Source organism: Mercenaria mercenaria, chromosome 6, assembly GCF_021730395.1.
Source record: "Mercenaria mercenaria strain notata chromosome 6, MADL_Memer_1, whole genome shotgun sequence".
In the NCBI taxonomy this organism is placed as follows: Eukaryota; Metazoa; Mollusca; class Bivalvia; order Venerida; family Veneridae; genus Mercenaria; species Mercenaria mercenaria.
This window is the reverse complement of record NC_069366.1, coordinates 46,084,448-46,109,673: the sequence shown is the minus strand read 5'-3', so window position 1 is coordinate 46,109,673 and position 25,226 is coordinate 46,084,448. Positions and strand designations below refer to the sequence as shown.

The following is a 25,226-nucleotide window of genomic DNA, read 5'->3' as shown; positions in this document are numbered from 1 at the left end:
ATAATGCTTGAAAGTACCTGCTTTTTTTTTTTGGCTAGTACTTTTTTCTTGGCAGGGACAACATTTTGTGACTAACATTAGTAATTTTAAGAGCAACCATCTGCTTCGTTTACTTTCTAGGTTTACCAGTAGTTAGTAATATGTACCTGCAGTGTCCTCAAAAATTTTGTGACATAGAGAATGCAGAACTTTAGCATGGGCAAGCTAGTGTTTTATCATTCATTGTACCTGTTAAAAAAACTGGCTATTAATTTTACAGTAGCAGTCAGTTGTTTGCACTTCAAAAAATTTAATGTTGTTCCAAAACCATTATTACAGATGTGAAGTCTGACTGTGATCTGCACTGGTCACAAAGGCAGAATAAATTTTGTCCAGCATGGTAAGGATTAATAAATGAAAAAAAAAATATAATTTACTATATTTCAATATCTCTGTAAAAGTTTTAAAAAATGTCGGCCATCTTAGATTTTCCTATAGAATGTACTAGTAAACTTTTGTTATTGACACACTATATCACTCTTCTTGATGTTGCTTTCAACAACAACAATAGAAAACAGTTATTCACCTGCTATGAAAATATAGGTAAAATAGTATTCAAGAAAATCTGTGAAAAGATCCTTTTGAAGCATAGAGCGTGCAATGAAAATTTCGAGATTTGACCTCGATCTTTTACCTTCTTACAACCATTCTTGCGGACAGTTTAAAATACGTTCACCCTTTTATAGTTTTAACTCAAATGCTTTGACAGTGGAGATATTGGGAACCATATGAACTAAATAGTAATTATTTTGCTTTTTAAGATGATGTTGGCCATCTTTGATTTCCCTTTCGTAATCTTTTTGTGTAATTTATACTATTTATATATTATAGCATACTTGTTAGTGTTTCTTTAAATGATAACAAGAGCACCGACTTGCGGGTGCTGACACTCATCTGATTTTTTTTTGTATAATAGAAAAATTGTCCTACCCATAATTTTCTAAGTCCAAAAAGGGCAATAATTCTTGCAAAAAGCAGGATGGAGTTATGTTTCTTGATGTACATAGTCAGCTTATGATGGTGAACAAATGTTGCAAGTTTCAAAGCAATAGCTTGAATAGTTTAGAAGAAAAGCTGACTTAAAACATAAAACTTAACCAATAAATCTGATATTTTCTAAGTCAAAAAGGGCCATGAGTCTTGCAAAAAGCATGGCAGAGTTATGTTTCTTGCTGTACATGGTCAGCTTATGATGGTGAACAAGTGTTGCAAGTTTTAAAGCAATAGCTTTGATAGTTTAGGAGAAAAGCTGACAAACATATTACTCAACCAAGAAAACTGATTTTCTAAGTCCAAAAGGGGCAATAATTCTTGAAAAAAGCAGGATGGAGTTATGTTTCTTGATGTACAGGGTCAGCTTATGATGGTGAACAAGTGTTGCAAGTTTCAAAGCAATAGCTTTGATAGTTTAGGAGAAAAGCTGACCTAAACTAAACCAAGAAAACTGCTTTTCTAAGTCCAAAAGGGGCAATAATTCTTGCAAAAAGCAGGATGAAGTTATGTTTCTTGAAGTACAGGGTCAGCTTATGATGGTGAACAAGTGTTGCAAGTTTCAAAGCAATAGCTTTGATAGTTTAGGAGAAAAGTTGACCTAAACATAAAACTTAACCAAGAAATCTGATATTTTGTAAGCACAAAAGGGGCCATAAATCTTGCAAAAAGCAGGATGGAGTTATGTTTCTTGCTGTACAGGGTCAGCTTATGATGGTGGACAAGTGTTGCAAGTTTCAAAGCAATAGCTTTGATGGTTTAGGAGAAAAGCTGACCTAAACATAAAACTTAACCAGGCAACGCCGACGCCGATCAAGTGATGACAATAACTCATCATTTTTTTCTCCTCAAAAAATCAGATGAACTAATAACACATGTGTCCGTTTGCATTAAAATACAGGCAATAATGTCTACCTTAGACGTAAAAATTACCAAATTTTCAGGTTTGACCTTGAATTTGGCTTTGACCTTGAAATTTTTTAAAAACATTTTCCCCCCAGTTTTTTTAATTTTTCAACCTTTCATTGATATATATGAAATATAAGCTGTTCATAATATTTAAAAAGAACAAAAAAGATTTTCAGTAATTTTAGTAATATCTGACAAAAATGGCAGTCATCTTGGATTTCTCGGCCCGCACTAGCTCAAGAAATATATTTTTGCCAGAATCATAAACTTCAGACATTTGCCAACATTTTGGTATATAACATCCTTTGTTTTACTTTTGTGACCACCCCATGTCCATTTCTGCCCTGAAAGCCACCCTACTACTAACTTTCATGACAATATACATTTATATCAGAAACAGATCTTAGGTGTATTATTTCTACATAACTGACATTGTTCAGTTTTGGTTTATATAAAATGATTTGTATCCTGAAAACCACTTTCACTTCTCTTTATAAATTGTTTGTTACAATGTTTACATAACATGAGTATTTTAGTATGACAGACAATAAGGTCAGTATCAGAAATTAAATTCTACCCGTCTACCTAGTGACTTTTTCGTAACAAATGTGATGGGACACAACACATTAAACCGCTACGGAAAAGTCTAAACTTACTTTTAAGCAGTTTAAGTATAACCTCAAGCTGAATCCTAACACCTATGCCTATACTACAATAATGAGACATCAACAACTAATGATGAATTCCGCTTACTAAATCTTGAATTAAACATTCCAATGGCTATTGAAATTGGCAAATATTACTGGTAAGAAAATGATTTAGAAACTCCAACATCACTTAAATGTCTCCTCTTGTAATTCATGAATATGACAATGGAACAGGACCAAGATGGATACTTTGAGATTTATGGTGCTGAAAAATCAAGTTTTATTTCATCAAAAGCTCCCTTTCTATCACTTTGGTCTTTTGAATCCTCCTTTTGCTTTCTTCTTGGCAGACCCTTTAGAATCTTCAGCCTGGAAAAAAAAATCAAGACTTTTGTAAATTTATTGAAAAACATTATTGTCAGATTTATCGAAATATGCAAGATTAACTGAAAAACATATTTTCTTAGGATTTATTGAAAACATAATTTTTATAAAAACTTAAAAAACACCATTTCATAAGATTTATTATCAAAGCTAGCATTACCAAAAATATTTCACTAAAAGTCAAGGTCAAAGGTAGGCAATCTTTCTGCGTATTTTGTACTGTGGCAGTGTTTTCTGTGAGAGTTTAGTTTGTTTGTTTTGGGTTTAACACCGTTTTTCAACAGTATTTCAGTCATGTAATGGCAGGATGAGAGTTTAGACTTCTCTAATATATTCCCTTAGATTTTTCCCAATAATAAAGTTTCAATTTATGTTTTCCCACAGTGCTGTGGCAGGTAAATGGTATTAAAAGTGTAAATTTGAACAAACTGTCAAGCATGAGTTTACACATCATTTGGTCGAGTGACAAAAAGATCTTTGAAAGTTTTGTTGATACTGGCTTTTTATACTTTATCAAGGTATTTTTAGATATCTTCTAAATAAAATTCAGTTTTTCCTGTTCCAATTCTCACCTTTCTTTTTGGAGTAGTAGATGTTGTTGAAAGTACTTTAAAGAAGCCATCAAGTCTACCCTGTGTACTGCCACTACGTGCCTTTGTCAATTTCTTTATACCATTACGTATTCTATCCTCACTGAAACACAAATTGTTGTTTTCTCTTATGGAAAGTTTTGCTGCAATAAGAGTTATTTCCCTTGCAAAGCTCACATACTTAACTACTTCAAAATACTTTTTTCAAATCATTTTCTTTAAAATTCTATAGTCTGAAATTCAACCCAAAGAAGTTATTACTTACACGTATTTGCCATTTCCGTTTTCAAAGCAATTCCAGAATAACAGACATATGGTGAGTCTATTTTAAATGATACACACAACCCAAATTCTAAACGAAAATCCCCATAAATTTTAAGGGACATACCAATACCAAGACATACACCCACATGAATCAGTCATGTAAGGTGACTTATCATATGTATGTTAATCACTATGGAAAACTATAGAACTTGAAACTGAATTAAATGCCCTACATATTAAGCAAGCAAATGGATTCAACATTATGAAACTATGGTTACAGAAATAAGCTGAACACAGTGAAATCAATAAACCTGACTTGGGCAATGTTTACCAAACTGGAGGAAGTCGGCTAAAAGATGTATCAAGTAATAATTGGCAAAATAAATTACTTGAACCCTTTCTTTGTAACCATGAAATCTATTAAGTCCTCTTCTTTTGGCTCTGTCCATTTCAGCTGGAAAATATAGACATTTATATTATAAATGAGGGGAACTTAATGTTAGGACAAATATTTATAAAGCACAAATGCTTAGCTGGTAAAAGGCAAGGATGACTGAAACAAGTCAAAACTGGTACATAATCCTTGAATTCCGGTTTAATAAGTTAAATGAAAGAAGTCAGTTTTGGTAAAGAAGCAAGGAACACTGAATAGGCTGATTGTCTGTTGTTATAAATCTAACCTACTATTAAATGAAATAGGCCCACATCAAACAAATGATGTATGACCATGTTTGTTCTACCAGAAGGTTCTACCCCCCACCGAGGTACTTACCTCTACTTCATCTGCAGTAGACACTTCAGGATTTTTAAACAATTCACGAGCTTCTTTGTACATCCAGTTCTCTGGTACTGAATACTTCTGTAAATGTTCAAAATACCAGAAATTCTTTTATTTCTAAGACTGAGTAACAAACAGTTGGACAGGTATATAGAGTGTTTAGCTTTCCTGGCAGAAAATGACTCCTCAAAGGTGTAATCCTTTATGCATCATTATTCAAACATTGTTGAATACTTTGGTAGAACCCCTTATGCATGTCAGCTGATGGCTTTCTAAACAAGAGCTGTCTCCATAGGATGTCAAATGCCCCCGATGGCACTTTGAATGAATATATAGTTATGGCCGATGTTAGAGTTTAGGACCTTTGACCTACGGAACTGGGTCTTGCGCACGACACGTCGTCTTACTGTGTCACACATTCATGCGTAGTTATTTGAAAATCCATCCATGGATGACAAAGATACGGACCGGACACGCCCATCAATGCACTATCTTTTAACGTCTAAGTGTGACCTTGACCTTTGAGCTACGGACCTGGGTCTTGCGCGCGACAAGTCGTCTTACTGAGGTACACATTCATGCCAAGTTATTTGAAAATCCATCCATCGATGACAAAGATGTGCTCCGGATACGCCAATCAATGCACTATCCTTTAATGTCTAAGTGTGACCTTGACCTTTGAGCTACGGACCTGGGTCTTGCGCGCGACACATCGTCTTACTGTGGTAAACATTCATGCCAAGTTATTTGAAAATCCATCGATCGATGACAAAGATATGGACCGGACACGCCCATCAATGCACTATCCTTTAATGTCTAAGTGTGACCTTGACCTTTGAGCTACGGACCTGGTTCTTGCGCGCGACACTTCATGCCAAGTTATATGAAAATCCATCCATCGATGACAAAGATATGGACCGGACACGAAAATTGTGGACAGACTGACAGACCGTTCAAAAACTATATGGGTGGTTTTCAAAATAATGAAGCAAAAGTGTGACATAGGGGTTGAAAATTCAAACTTATTTCTTAGGGTGGTCACCTATCTTTTATAATAGCAAATACTTCAAATTTGAAGGAAATAACTCTCGGAAAGTGTTGAGAAATGCCAATAAGAAAATATTTCAGCCTTTAATTCGAAAGTTTAGTGAATTTCCCGTAAGATGGTTGATAAATGTTGCAGTGTTTTATGACAAGGAAATATGTATAACAGTAATTTTTTCAACATAAACGATAAGTAATGGGTGTATGTGTATGGTTTGAAACTTATTTAATCAAATGTTTGTGGACATCAGTTTTTAAAATCACCCTTTCTGCACAAATCTGACATGAAAATAAAACTTTACCTAGAAAAGTTGTTGCTGAATGCAAAATAACTAGCATATAATTATAAAACCTATTTTTTTCTCTCACTTTGCATGTTTATAAACCACATGCCAAATTTCAAGAATGTCCAGTAATTCTAATTTCTAGAATTGTCAACTCAAAATTGAGTTATTTTACAGATGCACAGGGGACACATACTGAAAACCAGTGTAATATTCATCCATTATTAGTTTTCTATTCATAAAAAGACTAATGGTAATCAACTTTAGACAAATACTAGTAAAAAATTAGTTTATTCCACAAAATAACTACAAAGTTGAAAATTTTCACTACAAAAACATGAAAATTCAACAGAATGTAATGCTTTAAATGAAAATATAAGTGACTTTATACATAACTAACACACTGAAATCATTTAGTTTACATGCAATGCTTATTCATAGTAGAAAAATGACAAAATGCCATGCATGATAAAATGGAATTGTAAAATTCATACATACTTTATAATGTTACTAAAAAGGGTGCACAGGGGACAAATTGTATCAAAATATTTATTCATAGAATATGTTCATGGTAAGTAAAATTCTTTTAACTACACAATATTTACTAGTGAACATTACATATTTCGGTAAACTTAAGAGCTTAAGAAGCAATAAAATTGATGTTTCCACTTTTAAACTTGAAAATTGGCAACTTCAGAAAAAAATGCAAACAATGAATTTTAAATTGTCCAGGGCTTCTTATATATGCTAAATTATCAAGTAATGCCTGCATTTTGCATTCATACTGCTAAGAATATAGAACTGCCACCACATATTACAGTAATGCTATGATAATTGATGTATGTCAAAAAAGGGGTGCACAGGGGACATCACTTTTGGCTCTGTGAATGTTTAACAGTCAGTAATATGTGAAGTTGAACGCTGCTTTTGTATCTGTTGTAACTCCCTTTCAAGGAAAATAAAGTAAAATCCCATTTTATTTAAAGAATAAAAGATATCTGACACTTAACAACTGAAAAGGTGCACAGGGGACATTTTTAGGTGTACAGACATCCATCAAGTTTCTGAGAAAGTTGATTTATTAAAGAAAAAAATCATACTGTGTCTTCACAGCTGAAAGGATAAAGATCTTAGAAAAACATTAAGACTTTAGAAAAGTAATAGGGATATGAAATTGTAGTGTTCAACATTTAAATTTAGTATTTTTTTCACTATTTTTTGTGAAGGGGGTTCCATCACAAGATGTGAAATATTGGTAACAATAAGATGTAGGTAATGAAAAGAAGTATTTTATTTACATGTGCAGAGTTTAAGTTACACAAAAAAGCCAAAGCTGTAACAATAAAGCATGGTTTTAAAAAGTAATCCACAGTTGAAAACTATACTTCATGTAAAATGTCACACTTTTTTGGGTGCACAGGGGACAAAATTAGCTATATAATTTGATATAACTTTAAAACTGTTTGAGCCATTAAGCTGAAATTGCACACATTTATTGACTACATTGATTTGGATATAATTTGCCCCAAAATACATTCTAAAACTAAACTGAATTAAAGTAAGGTGAGAAAAGAAAAAGCTTCATTATTTTGAAAACCACCCATATGCCTCCCTTCGGGGCATAAAAATAACTGATCTGACCAGGCCAATGCTTGAATTGTAACACTCAGAGGCAGTTCTTTAAAGGCAAAGATTTTCTGTATCAATACATTTGAGAAAGTGCTGGATAATATGTAAGAAAAGAGTTATAGTTAAAGTTTCCTAAGTACAAAATTTGCCTAATTCTGACAAAAAATCAGAGTTATGGTTCTTGGCCTACAGTCACCTAATGATGATAAACAAGTGTGCAAAGTTTCAAAGCTGTAGCTCTTATAGTTTTTTAGAAAAGATGGACCTAAACAAAAATTTTAACCAACGCTGTTGCAGACGATCAAGTGACCACAATATGCCATAGATTTTTTTTTCAAAAATCAGACGAGCTAATAAAACCCTTGATGAAATGATTCCTAACATGATACTTTGTCCATGCTAACATCAGCTGTTTGAAGAAACAGGCAGACTTTTTTTCAAATCTTGCTCTGTAAATTTTTCTTCTTCTTTGCAATGGGGGAGAGAAATGAAGTATCTATATGACTGCGTATTATATTGTGTTGCTTTTATTATGCCATGTTGCAGTCAGCAACTTTATACACATTTGTAAGAATTTGCAAATAAATGGCAAAGCCAAACCATTTTGAACACTGTAGTAAATATCTAAAAATAATTTTTTTAGCGAAAACAGGCTTTGGATATATTTCAACATTTTACAGCTGTTTTGCGATTCTCAAGTTATATTGTGAATGAATTTTAGCTAAACTGACACCATCCCAAATATTTTCAAATCTGCAGCTCTACTCCAAATATGGTTTATATGAAATATAGTTCTATATATATATATATTATATTGCCTACCTTTAAGTCAATGTGTTTCATTATCTCCTCTATATTTTTGTATTGTTTTATAAGATCTATTGCTCGCTTTGGTCCAATACCTCGTATAGATTCACAGTAATCACAGCCAAGCAATATACACAGGTCTATAAACTGTTAAAGAAGAAACAATGCCGTTAGTGGCCTTTGGTTACGGCAAACTATAAATGCAGTAAGACATTTTGACTTCAACACAAGTAGGAAACAAGTTCTATAAATGAAGCAGACATTCTTTGGGGCTGTCAAATTTAGTTGCAATATTGACATATTGACGATCCAATCAAATCAACATGACTGTATCAATACAGAATATTTGCATACAGGAAGTAGAATATTTTTACACAGACGAAGCATAAATAAATGAAAAAATATTTCTTCTAAATAGTCAAAAGGAAATGAACACAACTTTATAACAACATATGATATGCTTTACAAAAAATCTTCCAAAAATTGTTATTTAATCTAATAAGCTCAGATGGAACTACTTCTCCTCCATAATTTTCTCCGCCTTTGTGAAATGTTGATGTACAGGCGATATTTGTCAGGAGCGGATACACTGATATCGAAAACAGCTGCACTTTTTTAATTTCAATTAAGAAATTAACTCCATAGATGAATTATAAGCCTGTAAATTGATTTCAGTAATGTTTTGTGTCACAATGTTAACAAATAATGTAGTGTACCTCCTCTTTTGAAAGTTCCAGCCCTTGTAATATTCTGTCATAGTGGTATTCCTTTATTGGCATTTTTCTGAAAAGCAAGGAAAATTAGACAGTGCTATAGCTATAAAGGTGAAAGACCTTACTGGGTGGCCTTTATATTAAGTACAAAATATAACTACTTGAAACAAAGAAATATCGACAGAGATCTGCATGAAGGTCTTTAAAAAATTTGAAAAAGAGCTGTCAATCAGTAAACAGCCATGTACACAAAGCAGACAAGAGCTGTCCCCTGATGTCAGGACTTAAACTGTGGTTTTAACACTATCAAACTCATGGATGGCATAAAAATGTCTGACATTATATAAACTGTACAGTACCTTGCTTCACTGAATGTAAGGTGTCTCAGGACGACATCAGATCCAAATGTGAGAGAATCCATATCTTCTGTTCCTGTAGCCCATACCTTGCCGGCCTTTACTAGGGTGGCACACTGGGCTTCAGCTTCACAGGGGGCCTACAAACATTTCATTTTATAGTTTAATTGTAATTCTATATAACATCCCACATATATTAAAAGCATTAACTGGTTATGAAATGATGTATGTCCACATCTCAAATTTTTGTACACATTCTTCAGTAATATTATCTAGACTAATATTATTTACGAAAATATTAACTCTATCTATACATATATATCTGTCATGTGTAAATTAATGTGCAGCTAAGATGTACAATATGTTTTAAGGAAGTTCAAAAACATTCATTTCCCTTTAAAAATCAGCAGAATGAAAAACTAGTGCAAATATAAACAGAGATCATCAAAATATTTTTTCCCATTACTGTTGAATATAAAGTGACAAGCAAGTTAGAACTTACATCTACATAAGGGATACCCATTAACTTGAGTAGTTCTTTACACTCTTCATTATGCTGTTTAGTGACCTTCACAAGTCGTCTATTGAATTTCTCAATGTTCTCAGCATCTCCTGAAAATAGTTTAAAATAATCAACAAAAATTTAATATTTACAGAAACTAGTTTCAAGAAAACTTAACGATGGCTATAAATGGAGTACAAAGTTGAACACTGCACAATAAATTGAAAATTGATTAATGCTTTAACAATGCTAGATAATTGTTTATTTTGATGGGTATTGAACTGCACGTACTCAGTCCAGATCATATTGCAACAGGATGAAGACCCCAGGTACCAATCCTGGCAAATCTGGGCACCTGGGTAAACCAATACCCTAGCACAAGCAGGCTTCATTGTCTTCACCCCTTGACCCCCGAGGCACAGCTCAGTCCCAGACAACAGTAATTTGAAGTCTACAACCTTTTAAAACCATTTTACCCTACAGTGCAAATACAATGCTTACATGTAATGCAGAGTTACATACCAAAGTAAACCAAGAAAAAAAATTACCAGCTTCTTCAGCTTGTTCTAAAGCTTTCTGTGCCTCATCACGTCTCTCCTTCCTCTTCTCAAGCTATAATTTCAAAGAAATAGAATTAGGATTGATTCTAGCTTCTTTTAAGTCTAGTACTGGTAAATAAACAAAAGGGCCATGAAGGCCCTGTATCGCTCACCTGACCCATTGACCTAAAGATCATAAAGATAAACATTCTGACCAAGTTTCATTAAGATATGGTCATAAATGTGGCCTAAAGTGTTAACTAGCTTTTCTTTTCATTTGACCCGGTGACCTAGTTTTTGACCCCACATGACCCAGATTCGAAATTGACCTAAAGATCATCAAGACTAACATTCTGACTAAGTTTCATGAAGATACAGTCATAAATGTGGCTTCTAGAATGTTAACAAGCTTTTCCTTTGATTTGACCTGGTGACCTAGTTTTTCACCCCACCTGACCCAGATTTGAGTCTGACCTAGAGATCATCAAGATTAATTAACATTCTGACCAAGTTTCATTAAGATATGGTCATAAATGGTCTGGAGTGTTATCTAGCTTTTCCTTTGATTTGACCTGGTGACCTAGTTTTTGACCCCACTTGACCCAGACTTAAACTTGACCTAAAGATCGCCAAGATTAACATTCTGACTAAGTTTCATAAAGATACAGTCATAAATGTGGCCTCTAGAGTGTTAAAAAGCTTTTCCTTTGATTTGACCAAGTGACCTAGTTTTTCACCCCACCTGACCCAGATTTGAAAGTGACCTATAGATCATCAAGATTAACATTCTGACCAAGTTTCATTAAGATATGGTCATAAATGTGGCCTCTGGAGTGTTAACTAGCTTTTCCTTTGATTTGACCTGGGGACCTAGTTTTTGACCCTACATGACCCAGATTCAAACTGGACCAGGTCACCTAAAGATCATAAAGATTTACATTCTGACGAACTTTCATGAAGATCGATGATAAATGTGGCCTCTACAGTGTTAACAAGCTTTTCCTTTGATTTGACCTGGTGACCTAGTTTTGACCCCAGATGACCCAATATACAACTTGTCCAAGATTTTATTGAGGGTAACATTCTGACCAAGTTTCATGAAGATTGGGCAAAAATTGTGACCTCTAGAGTGTTAACAAGCTTTTTCTTTGATTTGACCTGGTGACCTAGTTTTTGACCCCAGATGACCCAATAGCAAACTCGACCAAGATTTTATTGAAGGTAACATTCTGACCAACTTTCATTAAGATTGGGCCAAAATTGCAACCTCTAGAGTGTTAACAAGCTTTTCCTTTGATCTGACCTGGTGACCTAGTTGTTGACCCCAGATGACCCAATATCGAACTCGTCCAAGATTTTATTGAGGGTAACATTCTGACCAAGTTTCATTAAGATTAGGCCAAAATTGTGACCTCTAGAATGTTAACAGTCAAATTGTTGACGACGACGACGACGGACACGGCGATCACAAAAGCTCACCTTTAATTGCTCAGGTGAGCTAAAAAGGAAGACCAGTCGAGATAAAGTACAGCCAGCATGCAACCTTCATCTGAACACATCGCCGTGATTCAATTTAGCGTGTTTCTTTTTACTGACCCCCTCGACAGTGTCCATATTGGATATTTCAGGTGTTCAGGAGTGGTCCTGACACATAACAAATTTATCCAGAATCATGTTATAATATATAGTTTACTTCAGTTTTAAAGAAAATCCAACTAAAATGGATGTTAACAAAAACACAGTGAGATGGCTCACTTCTACTTGGAGAATTACTATGCATTTGAAGTTTGAAGGACTATAGGATGCTACAATCACACACTTGATTTGATGATTTGGCTACCTCCTCTCTTGATGACAACTGAAATCTGGTACTTTTGCAGTATCACAATTCTTTAGATAACAGTAGATATTTCCAAAACTATTCAACAATTCCTTTTTTCTTACCTCCCCTGACTTCATTTCTGGTGGTTTGCCGTCAAACACATACACAGGTTTGATACCATTCTCAACCATCCGGATTGTGCGGTAAAACATTCCCATAAGATGACTGAAACAAATTTCAGTATTGGCTTCAATGGAAGTTGTGTAAATTCTTTTATCATGGACACTGATGTAAAAATAACATGGACCAAACTGCAGTGTAGTATAAAACTTCGTTGTTTCAGGAAGCATTAGTCTATACCATTTTACTTAAACTTGTTATTAAAGAAAACTTATTTGCTTAAAAGTTAAATGATGTTCACTGAACTGTCATTTATGGTTGTAGTTACTGTTTCAAACAAATCAAATAATAGCTGAATGTGTGTAGCTGGGTACATTTTAAGGGTGCACTTATACTGTCTTGCTAAAGAGCTAGCTTTTACAACAATATGCCAGTAGTGTCTGTCTAAGGGCACGAGAGGTCCAGGGTTCAAATATCCTAAGCTCTACTTCTTGGAAACAGACACACTGAGGTGGTACAGTAGTTGTTGTGACCATACAGTCACAAACCCTTAATCACAACTGTATGAACCCTTTTCAATAATAATCTAACAATAAACTGACAATACCAGCAGTTTTGTCATGCTTAATTATAATGTCAAACTAGACTACTTACCTTGTTGTTTCTCCCTCTTCATTGGTCAGCTGACTCCCATCTTGTCTCACAGCAATCAAAAACTGGTAAATACACATGGAAGCATCCACCGCTACTTTCCGTCCTGGAATTTATAGATATTTTCGGGTCAATGAATCCAAAAATGAATGAAATTGAAAGACAAAATTCAAGTTTACTATGTTATTTACATGCTGCCTTTACTGAAACGGTCTTTTCTGCTGCAGCGATTTTTTTCCTTCTTTATAAAGTACCCCTAAAAGGACCTTTTCCCAATTGAAAAATGCAATCTTTTTTCCCAATTATCATCCAAAAATTCCCCAAATGACCAAATTAAGTTTGCAATTTGATGATTGCAGAAGGGACACTTAGTTACATTGACATTCATCATGATTTAACCATTCAAACAGTTTGTTTTATGATATTTACATGGAATTAAAGGAAGAAGCATTCTAAATGATGTTATTAATTAACTACAAAAATTCCCAATCTGAGTAAAAACCCCACTATTTTGCCCAATTTATCCGGACCTTTTCCCAAAAGGGCAAAAAAAATCACTGAGCAAAACTGACTGGATGTGGAAACTGACGTGAATATGGTGGCCACCCAAATGAGGATTTCAGTCATCAACCATTACAGGGCTATCCAGAGGCAGGGCTTTTCATCCTTATATAACAAAGGCCTATAAAAGGGCCTCTTCCCAATCCAATTTTTTCCCAACTGTGGCAGAGATATTTCCCAAAATGCAAGGTAAGATTTCCCAAAATCATGCAACAGATGGTTAAGATTTTGCTTATATTTTAGTATTTCCAGAGGAAGTGTTTGTCTGGTATTGATTTTTTGTCGCACTATAGGGCCAAAATTAAAATTAGGTTTGTTTGCTGTCTCCCGACCGACCCGCGAAAAACGCTGCGCTCCGATTTTTTTTAATGGCCCACTGAGCAGAATATTTTTTTTTTATAAGTTCCGATCAGCTGCAGAACATTAACCCAAACTGCATTCACGTGACAGAGCAGCACTTTCAATTAACACCCGAATTTCTATCACTGGCCGATAATTACCGGTGTTTGTATCACAAATTGTGAAAAATATATTAGATGACTGATGACTGCTGCACTGACAAGCTTACAAAATTACTTTCATGTTGCCAACGAGTGCAATAAGCGAATTTTTAAAGCGTGAAATACCAGACTTACGTCAGACCATTATAAAATTTTTCTAGATGTTACATATTGTAAAATGTTATTCTTGCTCATACATTTCAATAATTATGTTGCAAATAAGAACCTATCTTTTATAGAAAGCGTCGTAAAAAAGAAACAACTATTCATGTGCACAAAGTCGTCTGCTGCAATATTGCTGTCCGTTCTAAAGAAGAAAAAAAACGTATAAAACCTCCCTCCAAAAAAATCTACATACAAAACTGCAAGAACCTCTTGTTTACCATCTTAGGATACTTTTGGTAAATTTGAAATGAAATCGATTGTGCACGCTTGCGAAACTAACTACGTTGTGGTTACGTTATTATTATATTGGCGGGAAAGAAGCATGTGCGTTTCATGACTGATATTGTGTTTGCGGAAGAGCTACTCCAGTCTCTTTTCAGGTCAATATAAATCAAAAGAGTATTTACAGCGGGAACTGTTATTTCCTGTCCATTTCTGGTCCTGAGTGGGGTAACCTGTCGTATTCATTCAATACACCTCTCCCGATTAAACTCGTAGGCGCTGCCACCGAAAACGTTATGGATGCCGCCATTTTTATTCGATGTTTCCGAGCAAAATTCATCAATTTATCAGATGTTAATATGAAAATAGCTCAGAATCTCACGTTTCACGACTAGAAATACAGACGGTAAACAAAAATCCTTAACTCTGAGCGCTAAAAATGAATTAATTGCTGACGCACTCTGTATATTTCAGCGGGAAAACAATGCATGTGCGTTTCATGTCGTAAGTTTTCTTTTTACTAAATGTGTGCATATTTTCCTCATAACATATGCAAATAGATTTCAATATTTAGAGGCTTATGTATATTACTTTAAGTAAAGTTTCAGAAATGTATATTGTTTTAGCACGAAGTATTTACGGAAGGAAATTTTTAGATCGACGTCCGGAGATTGGGAGTGACTTTTTTCGGTGAATCCTTTTAAACTACATTACCATGGATCCGTGGCCTCATCAGATATCATTCTCTCTCCCCTTACATTAAGTTTGTCTGTTAAAAAAACATGAACAAAATTAAATTATTAAAAAAAACTAAACCCTACGAAATGAAATACGTTTTACACTACCACACATCCTACCCAGACTGAGGTCCAGCTCTCCCACATAAAATAACACCAACTTAGAATTTTAGTCATTGTTGTAAAACAGCAGAAAGAAGTTAAATTGTATCATTTAAAATTTATATTTTTTTTTTTTACAAATGTTCGCAAAAGTATCAACAAATCAGATGTAAAATGACATAAGATATCTTTTCATATTTTATTCATTTATCTTCATGAGAAATATAAATAATTAGCTATAAGTAGCACTGGAATAAAAAAAATAATTTGCCTAGTACTACCTATCCAACTTCACAGAGTAGGCTCGGGAGACAGCAAACAAAGACTTTTTTAAATGTGGCCTAATGACAAGTGATATTATAAGTGTAAATAAGTTAATATTATCATTAGCTGCTGCATTGCATGTAGTTTATTACTTTTTGTTAGGAGTGCTAAAGAGATGTTGTACACCTTATGTGTTTTTAGTACCAGTATGAATGTATTAAAAGCTTCTGTTAAGTAATACCATGAACGTAAATACCGCAGTATTAAATCTCCCACTTGAACACCTCAATCTCCCACTTTGAAATGCAAAAACTCCCACTTGGCATTCAGAAAAAGTTGGGATGTCTGGCATATTTGGACAAAATTAATTAAAGTCCGAAAATCCCCAAACTTTGTTTTAATCAGCCAAATCATTAATCTTCTAACACTTCATTGACTTATATAATTTATTTTCTCACAATATAACAAACAAAACAAATGGGTCATTTTTTGTTCAATTTTATTTTTTACCATTGATAATTATTGTACAAAATTTGCAAATATATTTCTATACTATGATGTAAATTATTTGATAGCGGCTTTTAGCAATGTATTTTTTTTTTTATGTCACAACACTACTAATTGATAGGAAACTTTCAAACTTTGAACAACAAGGCTTTATAATTTTAACATCAATAAAATATTTTACTTTGTAGTTATTATTATCAAAAGTACTTTTATTTTTTTCAATCACTGAACATCAAACATTTAGCAAAGGGATTAAAATATTTTTTTAGTTTTGTAACTATTATCAAAAGTACCTGGAATCATCAGTCACATTTTCAATCATTGAACAAACAAATGGATTAAAAGATACCCTTGTAAATAACTTATGTTCGAAGTTTATGGTCATCTCTACTAACAAACATCATAAAAAATTTTTTTTTAATGTATTAACTTAATTATAATTATAAAGTTATTCATAACTATACAGCCCCCTCCCCCCAAAAAACATTATAATCATATCTAATAATAACTAGAACATGTCTGTAGGACACAGGGTGTGCCCCCCACTGGTACATTTGTCACATCACAAATAAGGCGAGATAATTCAAATGTTTGCAGTCTTAATGGGGTATAGCCTCAAAAAAAAAAAAGTATGAAAAGGATTCATTATTCTATACCATATACTTTTTGAGCTATGAGCATCACAAACAAAAAATCCACTATTTTGGCTATTTCAAGGGCCATAACTCTATAAATGCTAAGATTCTTAAGAAGAATGCCAAGTATGCAAGGTCACATTATGATAAAGACTCAAGGAAGGTTTCCAGGGGTGTAAAATTCCACTCGCCCGCTCGCATTGGCGAGTTAATGTCTGGATAGGACGAGTGGATCTCGCTGTATACTCGACCGATCGGGCGAGTGGTTTTTACGTCGTAGCTTTAATGAAATTCAGAAATTACATCTTGAAAAACGTCAACAAACTTTGAGATAGTTCAGTTGCTACTTTGATTGACTGGAATTTACCCGCGAATCGTAAAGATATCAAAACGGCAATCATGCCGGTAATTTTCCATTCCGAGAGCACGTGCGACCTATCGTAATATCAAATTTACATCTCCGTTACTTTTGTTTATCGACCAGTACACAAAAAAAAACGCGCGTAGTGCATTCATTTTTTAACATTATCGCTTCAGTTTTTCAACATCGCTTGAGAAGTAATACAATTTGAATTCTACTAAGATTTCAATAAAATATCGACGGAAATGTAAGCAAATTTGTATGAAAACGGTCGAATTTTCATATAATCATTTGTTAAATTTCAAACAGCGCGATCTTAATTACTGATTTCTTTCTAAGAGAAAATAAGTGATACATACTATGGGCATAAAATTCGGACTTTTGACCAGAAAGAACAAAAAACAGAATTAAAAAATCTTAAATAATGAAAAAGCGGCAGTAATTTAAATATATTGAGTAAAACGATTTTTTTGGTGAAAAGGTTTCTGTTAGTGCGGCGGAATAGGTTACGTGACCTCGTGGACGTAAACAGAAATGTGGTTTTAAAATAAAACAAAATATGTTGTTACGGTTTTTAATAAGTTTTAAAGGAATCTTTGTACATGTTTTTTTTTTTTATATAAAATATTCTTCTCAAACGATAATGTAAATTCCTTGAGGGCAAATAGGTCACATGGCGCGAAAAACTGTAATATGACGTAATGCCATGACAATCTCGTGCAACAATACCGCTTTGATCTCCACTTCAGATGTCATGATGCCGACACACTTTTAGCTCTTTGAGTGGATGTTAATTGATGATGAAAACAGGCCAAGTACTTAGTTTATCAACAGAATAATTACCGATGATCGTCAACATTTTTTTTTTCGCTTTCAAGACGGGTAGGTGGATGATGAATATTGTGTCCATATTTTTAGGACACTTTTTAAAATAATTATTTTTCGGGAAATAAGTCTTGAGAAAAGGAAAATAACTGATGTTTAATACTTTCCTGACACTTTGGGAAACTACGATAGGGGTTAGACTGTGATTATTTTTACTATCGATGCAGTTATTATGGAGAGCAACTTGATGGTGGAGATGACAAAATTAGTGAAAGAAAAATGTCTGGTGTGAAAAAGAAATTAAGAGTAACAAAAATGAATAATCAAAAAGGAAACGTAGTGTACGAGCTATGTGTTATGTTTGAAATTTGCTTGTTGTACATAATACTCCTTCCTTACTACGTGAGTTTTAAAAATGTCAATTATTAGGGCGAGTGACTGTCCACTAAGGGCGAGTAGATTTTACTAGCTACTAGTCCTGCAGGGCGAGTGGTGTGAAAAAGAATTTTACACCCCTGGGTTTCATGAATTTACATGAAATACTTTTTTAGTGAGGCACATAATTAGGTCAAAATGTGATTTTTTTTACTATTTCAAGGGCCATAACTTTAAAAATAGGAAGCGGACCCAGGTGAAAATAGGAGGTGCACAAGTTCATATCATGTTAAAGACTGGTGCAAGGTTTCATCAATTCAAATAAAATACTTTTTGAGCTAGGCGTGTCACAAGGTGAAAATGTGCATTTTTGACTATTTCAGGGGCCATAACTCTAGAAATAGGGGGCGGACCCATATGAAAATAGGAGGTGCGCATGTTCATATCACGATTAAGACTCAGGCAAGGTTTCATGAATCTATATCAAATACTTTTTGAGCTAGGCATGTCACTAGGGTTGGATACCGGTTCCCGGTATCTGTACAATACCGAATAATCACTTCGAAAAGTACCGGTATATACCATTTCGTAAAAGAACCGGTACCGACTTCGGTATTTCCATAAAAGTAAAAACAAAATTCTTACAAAATCTGCTGCAAAATAAAGCAGAAATTTAAGCAAATAGCGTAATAACATGACCGACATTGTTTACTGTGATACCGCTCAGAATAACCTCCCTTGACATGGAGAGCCAACCGTACGAATAGTTTCGTATGCTAAATATTGCCTGAAATACTTCTTTCCCCGTCGTTTTAAACAACGTAAACCAATAGGCCTACTTAATTTCAAAATATATGACACTATTTTTCTTTGTAGTTTTCTTTTAAAACCAATGAAAAAAAAATGATGTAAATAAAAAATTACGAGACTAAGCTGTAACCTACGTAAACAAATAATCGGTTTTCGCGAATCATTAGAAATAATGTTATTGTTGGAATGTTGGTTGTTTCAAGAGTTTTGAAGGTTGTTGTTCAATTAACAAGAGCACCGCCTTGCGGGTGCTGACGCTCATCTGATTTTTTTTTGTATAATAGAAATATTGTCCTACCCATGATTTTCTAAGTCTAAAAAGGGCCATCACTCTTGCAAAAAGCAGGATAGAGTTATGTTTCTTGATGCACAGTGTCCACTTATGATGGTGAAAAACTGTTGCAAGTTTTAAAGCAATAGCTTTGATAGTTTATGAGAAAAGTTGACTTAAACATAATATTCAACCAAAAAAATGATTTTTCTAAGTCCAAAAGGGGCAATAATTATTGCAAAAAGCAGGATGGAGTTATGTTGCTTGCTGTACAGGGTCAGCTTATGATGGTGAACAAGAGTTGCAAGTTTTAAAGCAATAGCTTTAATAGTTTAAGAGAAAAAGTTGACCTAAACATAAAACTTAACCAAGAAATCTGATATTTTCTAAGTCCAAAAGGGGCCATAAATCTTGCAAAAAGCAGGATGGAGTTATGTTTCTTGCTGTACAGGGTCAGCTTATGATGGTGAACAAGTGTTGCAAGTTTTAAAGGAATAGCTTTGATAGTTTAGGATAAAAGCTGACCTAAACATAAAACTTAACCAAGAAAACTGATTTTGTAAGTCCAAAAGGGGCAATAATTCTTGCAAAAAGCAAGATGGAGTTATGTTTCTTGATGTACAGGGTCTGCTTATGATGGTGAACAAGTATTCCAAGTTTCAAAGCAAAAGCTTTGATAGTTTAGGAGAAAAGTTGACCTAAACATAAAACTTAACCAAGAAATCTGATATTTTCTAAGTACAAAAGGGGCCATAAATCTTGCAAAAAGCAAGATGGAGTTATGTTTCTTGCTATACAGGGTCAGCTTATGATGGTGAACAAGTATTCCAAGTTTCAAAGCAATAGCTTTGATAGTTTAGGAGAAAAGCTGACCTAAACATAAAACTTAACCAGGCAACGCCGACGACGACAACCGCTCAAGTGATGACAATAACTCATCATTTTTTTTCAAAAAATCAGATGAGCTAAAAATGTGTTGCAAAGTGTTTCACTTTAAAAACATTACTAGTCAACCTAGTCGAAGATTATCATGAGTGAGAATGCGTCTTACTTGTTAGAGGGGTACTTTGAAAGCTAATAAGTGTTCAGTTTAACAGTTCTAGACAGTACTGAGCTTTAAAAGCATTACTACAGTGAGTGTATTCATAAATTTTAATTGCATAGTGAGCGAGGTATCTGCTCTACATTTTTATTTTGGAAAACTAGTCTGTAAGATATGTTTATTTTTACTCTTTCATAATCTAATACATACAACATTCCATTAACAAACTTAAAATGGTCATTTAACACAGCAAATTTTCATGTTTATCTACTTACATAGGTGTATATAATACTAAGCAAATCATTGCTTATGTAATGTACTACAAAGCATGGTATCGGTATCGTTAAAAATACCGTATCGTTTCGTTGGTATCGGTATCGGACCGCTTCGTCCTTAAAGATATCCAACCCTACATGTCACAAGGTAAAAATGTGCATTTTTGACTATTTCAGGGGCCATAACTCTAAAAATAGGGGGCAGAGCCAGACGAAAAATAAGAGGTGCGAAAGTTCATATCATGATAGACTCATGCAAGGTTTCATCAATTTAAATAAAACTAGAGATGCTTTTGAGAAAAGCGCATGTCTCCCACAACTGCCCCTATGAAAAATGTTAGTTTCTCTAGATGTTTTAGACGAAATGGTCTGGATGAGTGGATCCATTAAGTAATTCAAGGGCCATAAATCAAAAGTGCCTGGGCGGATTTGGCTAGTTATCGAACTTGGGTAAGGTCTTATGGCCAAACACATTTTGTTCAAGTTTGGTGAAGATCGGATGAGAAATGTTCGACTTAGAGAGCAGACAAGAGTAAACAGACGGATTTTTTTGGTAATTCAAGGGCCGTAACTCTAAAATGCCTGGACCGATTTGGCTAGTTATCGAACTTGGCCGAGGTCTCATGGTCAAACACATTTTGTTCAAGTTTGGTGAAGATCGGATGAGAAATGTTCGACTTAGAGAGCGGACAAGAGTAAAAAGGCCGATGATAATTCAAGGGCCGTAACTCCAAAATGCCTGGACCGATTTGGGTAGTTAGCGAACTTGGCTGAGGTCTCATGGTCAAACACATTTTTGTTCAAGTTTGGTGAAGATCGGATGAGAAATGTTTGATTAAGAGTGCGGACATGAGTAAAAAGGCCAATTTTTCGATAATTCAAGGGCGGTAACTCCAAAATGCCTGGACCGATTGGCTAGTTATCGAACTTGGCCGAGGTCTCATGGTCAAACACATTTTGTTTAAGTTTGGTGAAGATCGGATGAGAAATGTTTGATTAAGAGTGCGGACATGAGTAAAAAGGCCAATTTTCGATAATTCAAGGGCCGTAACTCCAAAATGCCTGGACCAATTTGGCTAGTTATCGAACTTGGCTGAGGTCTAATGGTCAAACACATTTTGTTTAAGTTTGGTGAAGATTGGATGAGAAATATTCTAATTAGAGTGCGGACAAGAGTAAAAATGACCGATTTTTGGTAATTCAAGGGCCATAACTCCAAGACGCCTGGACCGATTTGGCTAGTTATCGAACTTGGCCGAGGTCTTATGGTCAAACACATTTTGTTCAAGTTTGGTGAAAATCGGATGAGAAATGTTCGACTTAAGAGTGCGGACAAGCTTTGTGACAGACACACACACAGACAGACAGACTGGAGTAAGTCAATATGTCTCCCAAACCACTGTGTGGTGGGAGACAATACTTTTTGAGCTGGGCGTGTCACAAGGTGAAAATGTGCATTTTTGACTATTTCAGGGGCCATAACTCTAGAAATTGGGGGCGGACCTAGATTAAAAATAGGAGGTGCGCCAGTTCATATCATGATTAAGACTCATGCAAGGTTTCATCAATTTATATCATATACTTTTTGAGCTAGGCGTGTCACAAGGTGAAAATGTGTATTTTTGACTATTTCAGGAGCCACAACTCTAAAAATAGGGGGCGGAGCCAGACGAAAAATAGAAGGTGCGCAAGTTCATATCATGATAAAGACTCATGCAAGGTTTCATCAATTTATATCAAATACTTTTTTAGATAGGCGCGTCAAGAACTTCGGACGGACGGATGCACGGACAAGAGCAAATCTATAAGCCCCCACCACTCATGGGGGGGGGGGGGGCAAAAAAATCGGGGATGAAAAGTCTTCATATGCTATAAAACACCAGACTTTTCACCCCCAAATTTGGGGTGAAAAGTCTTGGGAGGAACAGTCTTGGGGGTGAAACATCCGACACCCGTCCAGGGAACTGCTTAGTCCAACTAATTTGACGCGATCCTAGGAAATATTGAGATATTTTTTTTATATGGGCAATATCCCCACTTGCGTCAAACACTCGAATGACCAAAATAGTTGAAGCAACTTCCGATAAAATTTTCATCGCTGTAGACGCTTTACATGCTATAGGTTTAAATGTCAATTATTTCACGAATTGGCCATAAATTATAATATAACTTAAATGTATTGAAAGAGGATTTAATTCCTCATTAATCTATGCAGGGCTTCCATTAGGATTCAATTTCATGGAGTCAGGACTGCCTAACATTCAGATTTTGGAGTCCCTCTTAAATTTTCTTGGAGTCCTACGTAGTATCACTTTGTACAATGACCTTCAATATCATCATCATCATCATCATTACTATCATCATCATATCTAATTGGTTCAGAACAATGTGTAAAGTAATAGAATAAAAGGACCACTACAGGGTTCGAATTTAAGCTCGCATACTCGCAAAATGCGAGCGCAAATTTCAAACTGCGAGGTGAGATTTCAGACACCAGCATTTTTTTGCGAGTGAAAATTTTTGGCCGAATAATGTGCATTTCTAACGGTTGTCTCGATCTTACACTGTTCTTTCTTTAACAACTCGCGGTCATTGCAGCGCATTGTCATTTGCAGAACGAATTTCGTAGCACTCTTTCATGCTTCGTTGTAAACGGAAGTTTACACTCGATACATGTCCCATGCGCATGTCTTTTCAACTGCTGACAAGTACCTGCACTAATTTTGATGACGTTTACCGCATCCGGTGTTTTTTTTTGGTAATCTATAATAAGTTACTATTTACATAGCGCAGATACGATTGGCTTGACTCGTCACGTGGATGTTTGTGTTAATGTTGTATTAAAGTGACAAGTCGCGGAAAATGCAAGTTGTTTTTTCATTTAGCAAGTTAAAAAAAATACCACTTGCGAAAAAATGCAAGTAGAAAATCTGGCTAAATTCGAACCCTGCACTAGAATGATTAGAAAACATTTTATTTAACAAAAAATATTTTATTGTTTTATTATACGTATAGCAACAGTCAGCATTTTATTAAAATCAACAGACTTACTGTTGTTCAGCTACATAACGAAAATCCACTTTAAAAATCTAAAGTACATTTTACTTGGAGTATAATTATGTCAAATTACGTCATTCACCTGGCAATAATCAACCATTCATCCCACATCAAAGAAAATCAATAAAGGAAAAGTCTGCCAACACCTCCCTTTGAAGCCACGTGCTGGTGTCATCAAAATGTGTCAAAGATAATAGTTCTTAACAGGAGAAAAATTGAATGTTTTGTTTTGTTTTCGTTTTTTTTTCTCTAAAAAATACTGTAAAAATAGGATTATCATTCACGAAAATCCAAAGTAAGTAGCAAATTTCTTACCAATCGAAAAAAATGTTTTAATTTAAACTGGATGTGAAATGTCAATTGCTAGAAGAAAATAGTTACTTGCTGAGGTTTTTTCTGCTGAAATTATCGATATATTTTCCACAATTAGTTACTTTGCCTTCCGACTTCAGAGCTTGTTTCACCAACTTTATCCGAGCCGAATGCATGTAATGTTTTATTGTCAGCAATTAGTGCCTTCTAAACATGTCAACTGATCTGGATAACGGACGGTCTCTATCAAACACGATGCTTTCACACTAGTCTCACACTTCAAACACTGCAGGCAGTTTTTACGAGGCTGACAATCAAAGAGTTATTAAACTGCTTTGATTAGTTTCGGGGCGGAGTTTATCACGTCATTCACGTTAAGTTACGTCATGGTGTATTGATTTTGTCGACCTTTGAAAATATCGGAAGTCCTTGGTACGCCTCTGACTTTGTGTATTGGCGTACGGATCATAATTTCTGGCGTATTTTATGCCGGGATGCATCTAAATGGAAGCCCTGTCTATGTTAAAATTATCAAATAATATCCAAAATTACGAATTTTCTGGTATTTAATGTTTACCATGTGTTTACAAGCCATATAAAACCAGTAACTTTACATGACTGGGTACTGTGATGTAACTTCCATTAATATTTTGGTCCTTCAAAGTTTTGACGTTTAGATTGCCCATCACACATTTATCACAATCTGAACGTCGAATTATTTTGACTAAGGAACTGCTCCACTGCCTGAACTTTTTACATGTGCCAAAGCAATAAAACTTTCAAATTTTAAAATATTATACACTGGTTGTTGTTTAAAGATTCAATTTAGAGATTAAGACAGGCACAGTGACAAAAGCTTTTAAAGAGTCAACTGCTGCTGCTGTTATGTGCTGAGGGTTATCCGAAGACCATCCCACTTGAAATAGTCACATCATGATCATGAAATTCGAACAAATCATTTTATGAGTTTTGAGGAAGAGAACATTACCGAAATAATTTTTAATTTCATTTTCCTTCATACATCCAGGGGCATGATCAGCCAGGAGTTGTGATAGCCCTTTTATTCCCATTTTTGCTGCTCTAGCACTTCCCGCCAAATAATTTCATGGTACGGTACGGCATTGCAGTTAAACAAGA

General features: G+C 34.7%; 1 protein-coding gene across 1 annotated transcript; it reads right to left on the bottom strand.

Moving 5' to 3' along the window:
• Window positions 1-2,412: 2,412 nt before the first annotated feature.
• Window positions 2,413-25,213, bottom strand: LOC123550149 (flap endonuclease 1-like). The gene is made up of 12 exons (XM_045338587.1): window positions 25,078-25,213; window positions 13,072-13,174; window positions 12,420-12,522; window positions 10,485-10,548; window positions 9,937-10,046; window positions 9,438-9,574; window positions 9,082-9,148; window positions 8,381-8,512; window positions 4,596-4,682; window positions 4,213-4,277; window positions 3,542-3,662; window positions 2,413-2,954 (listed from the first exon to the last, which is right to left on the bottom strand). The coding sequence occupies exons 1-12, from the start codon at window positions 25,157-25,159 to the stop codon at window positions 2,892-2,894; spliced, it is 1,134 nt and encodes a 377-aa protein (XP_045194522.1). The 5' UTR covers window positions 25,160-25,213; the 3' UTR covers window positions 2,413-2,891.
• Between the last annotated feature and the right edge of the window lie 13 nt (window positions 25,214-25,226).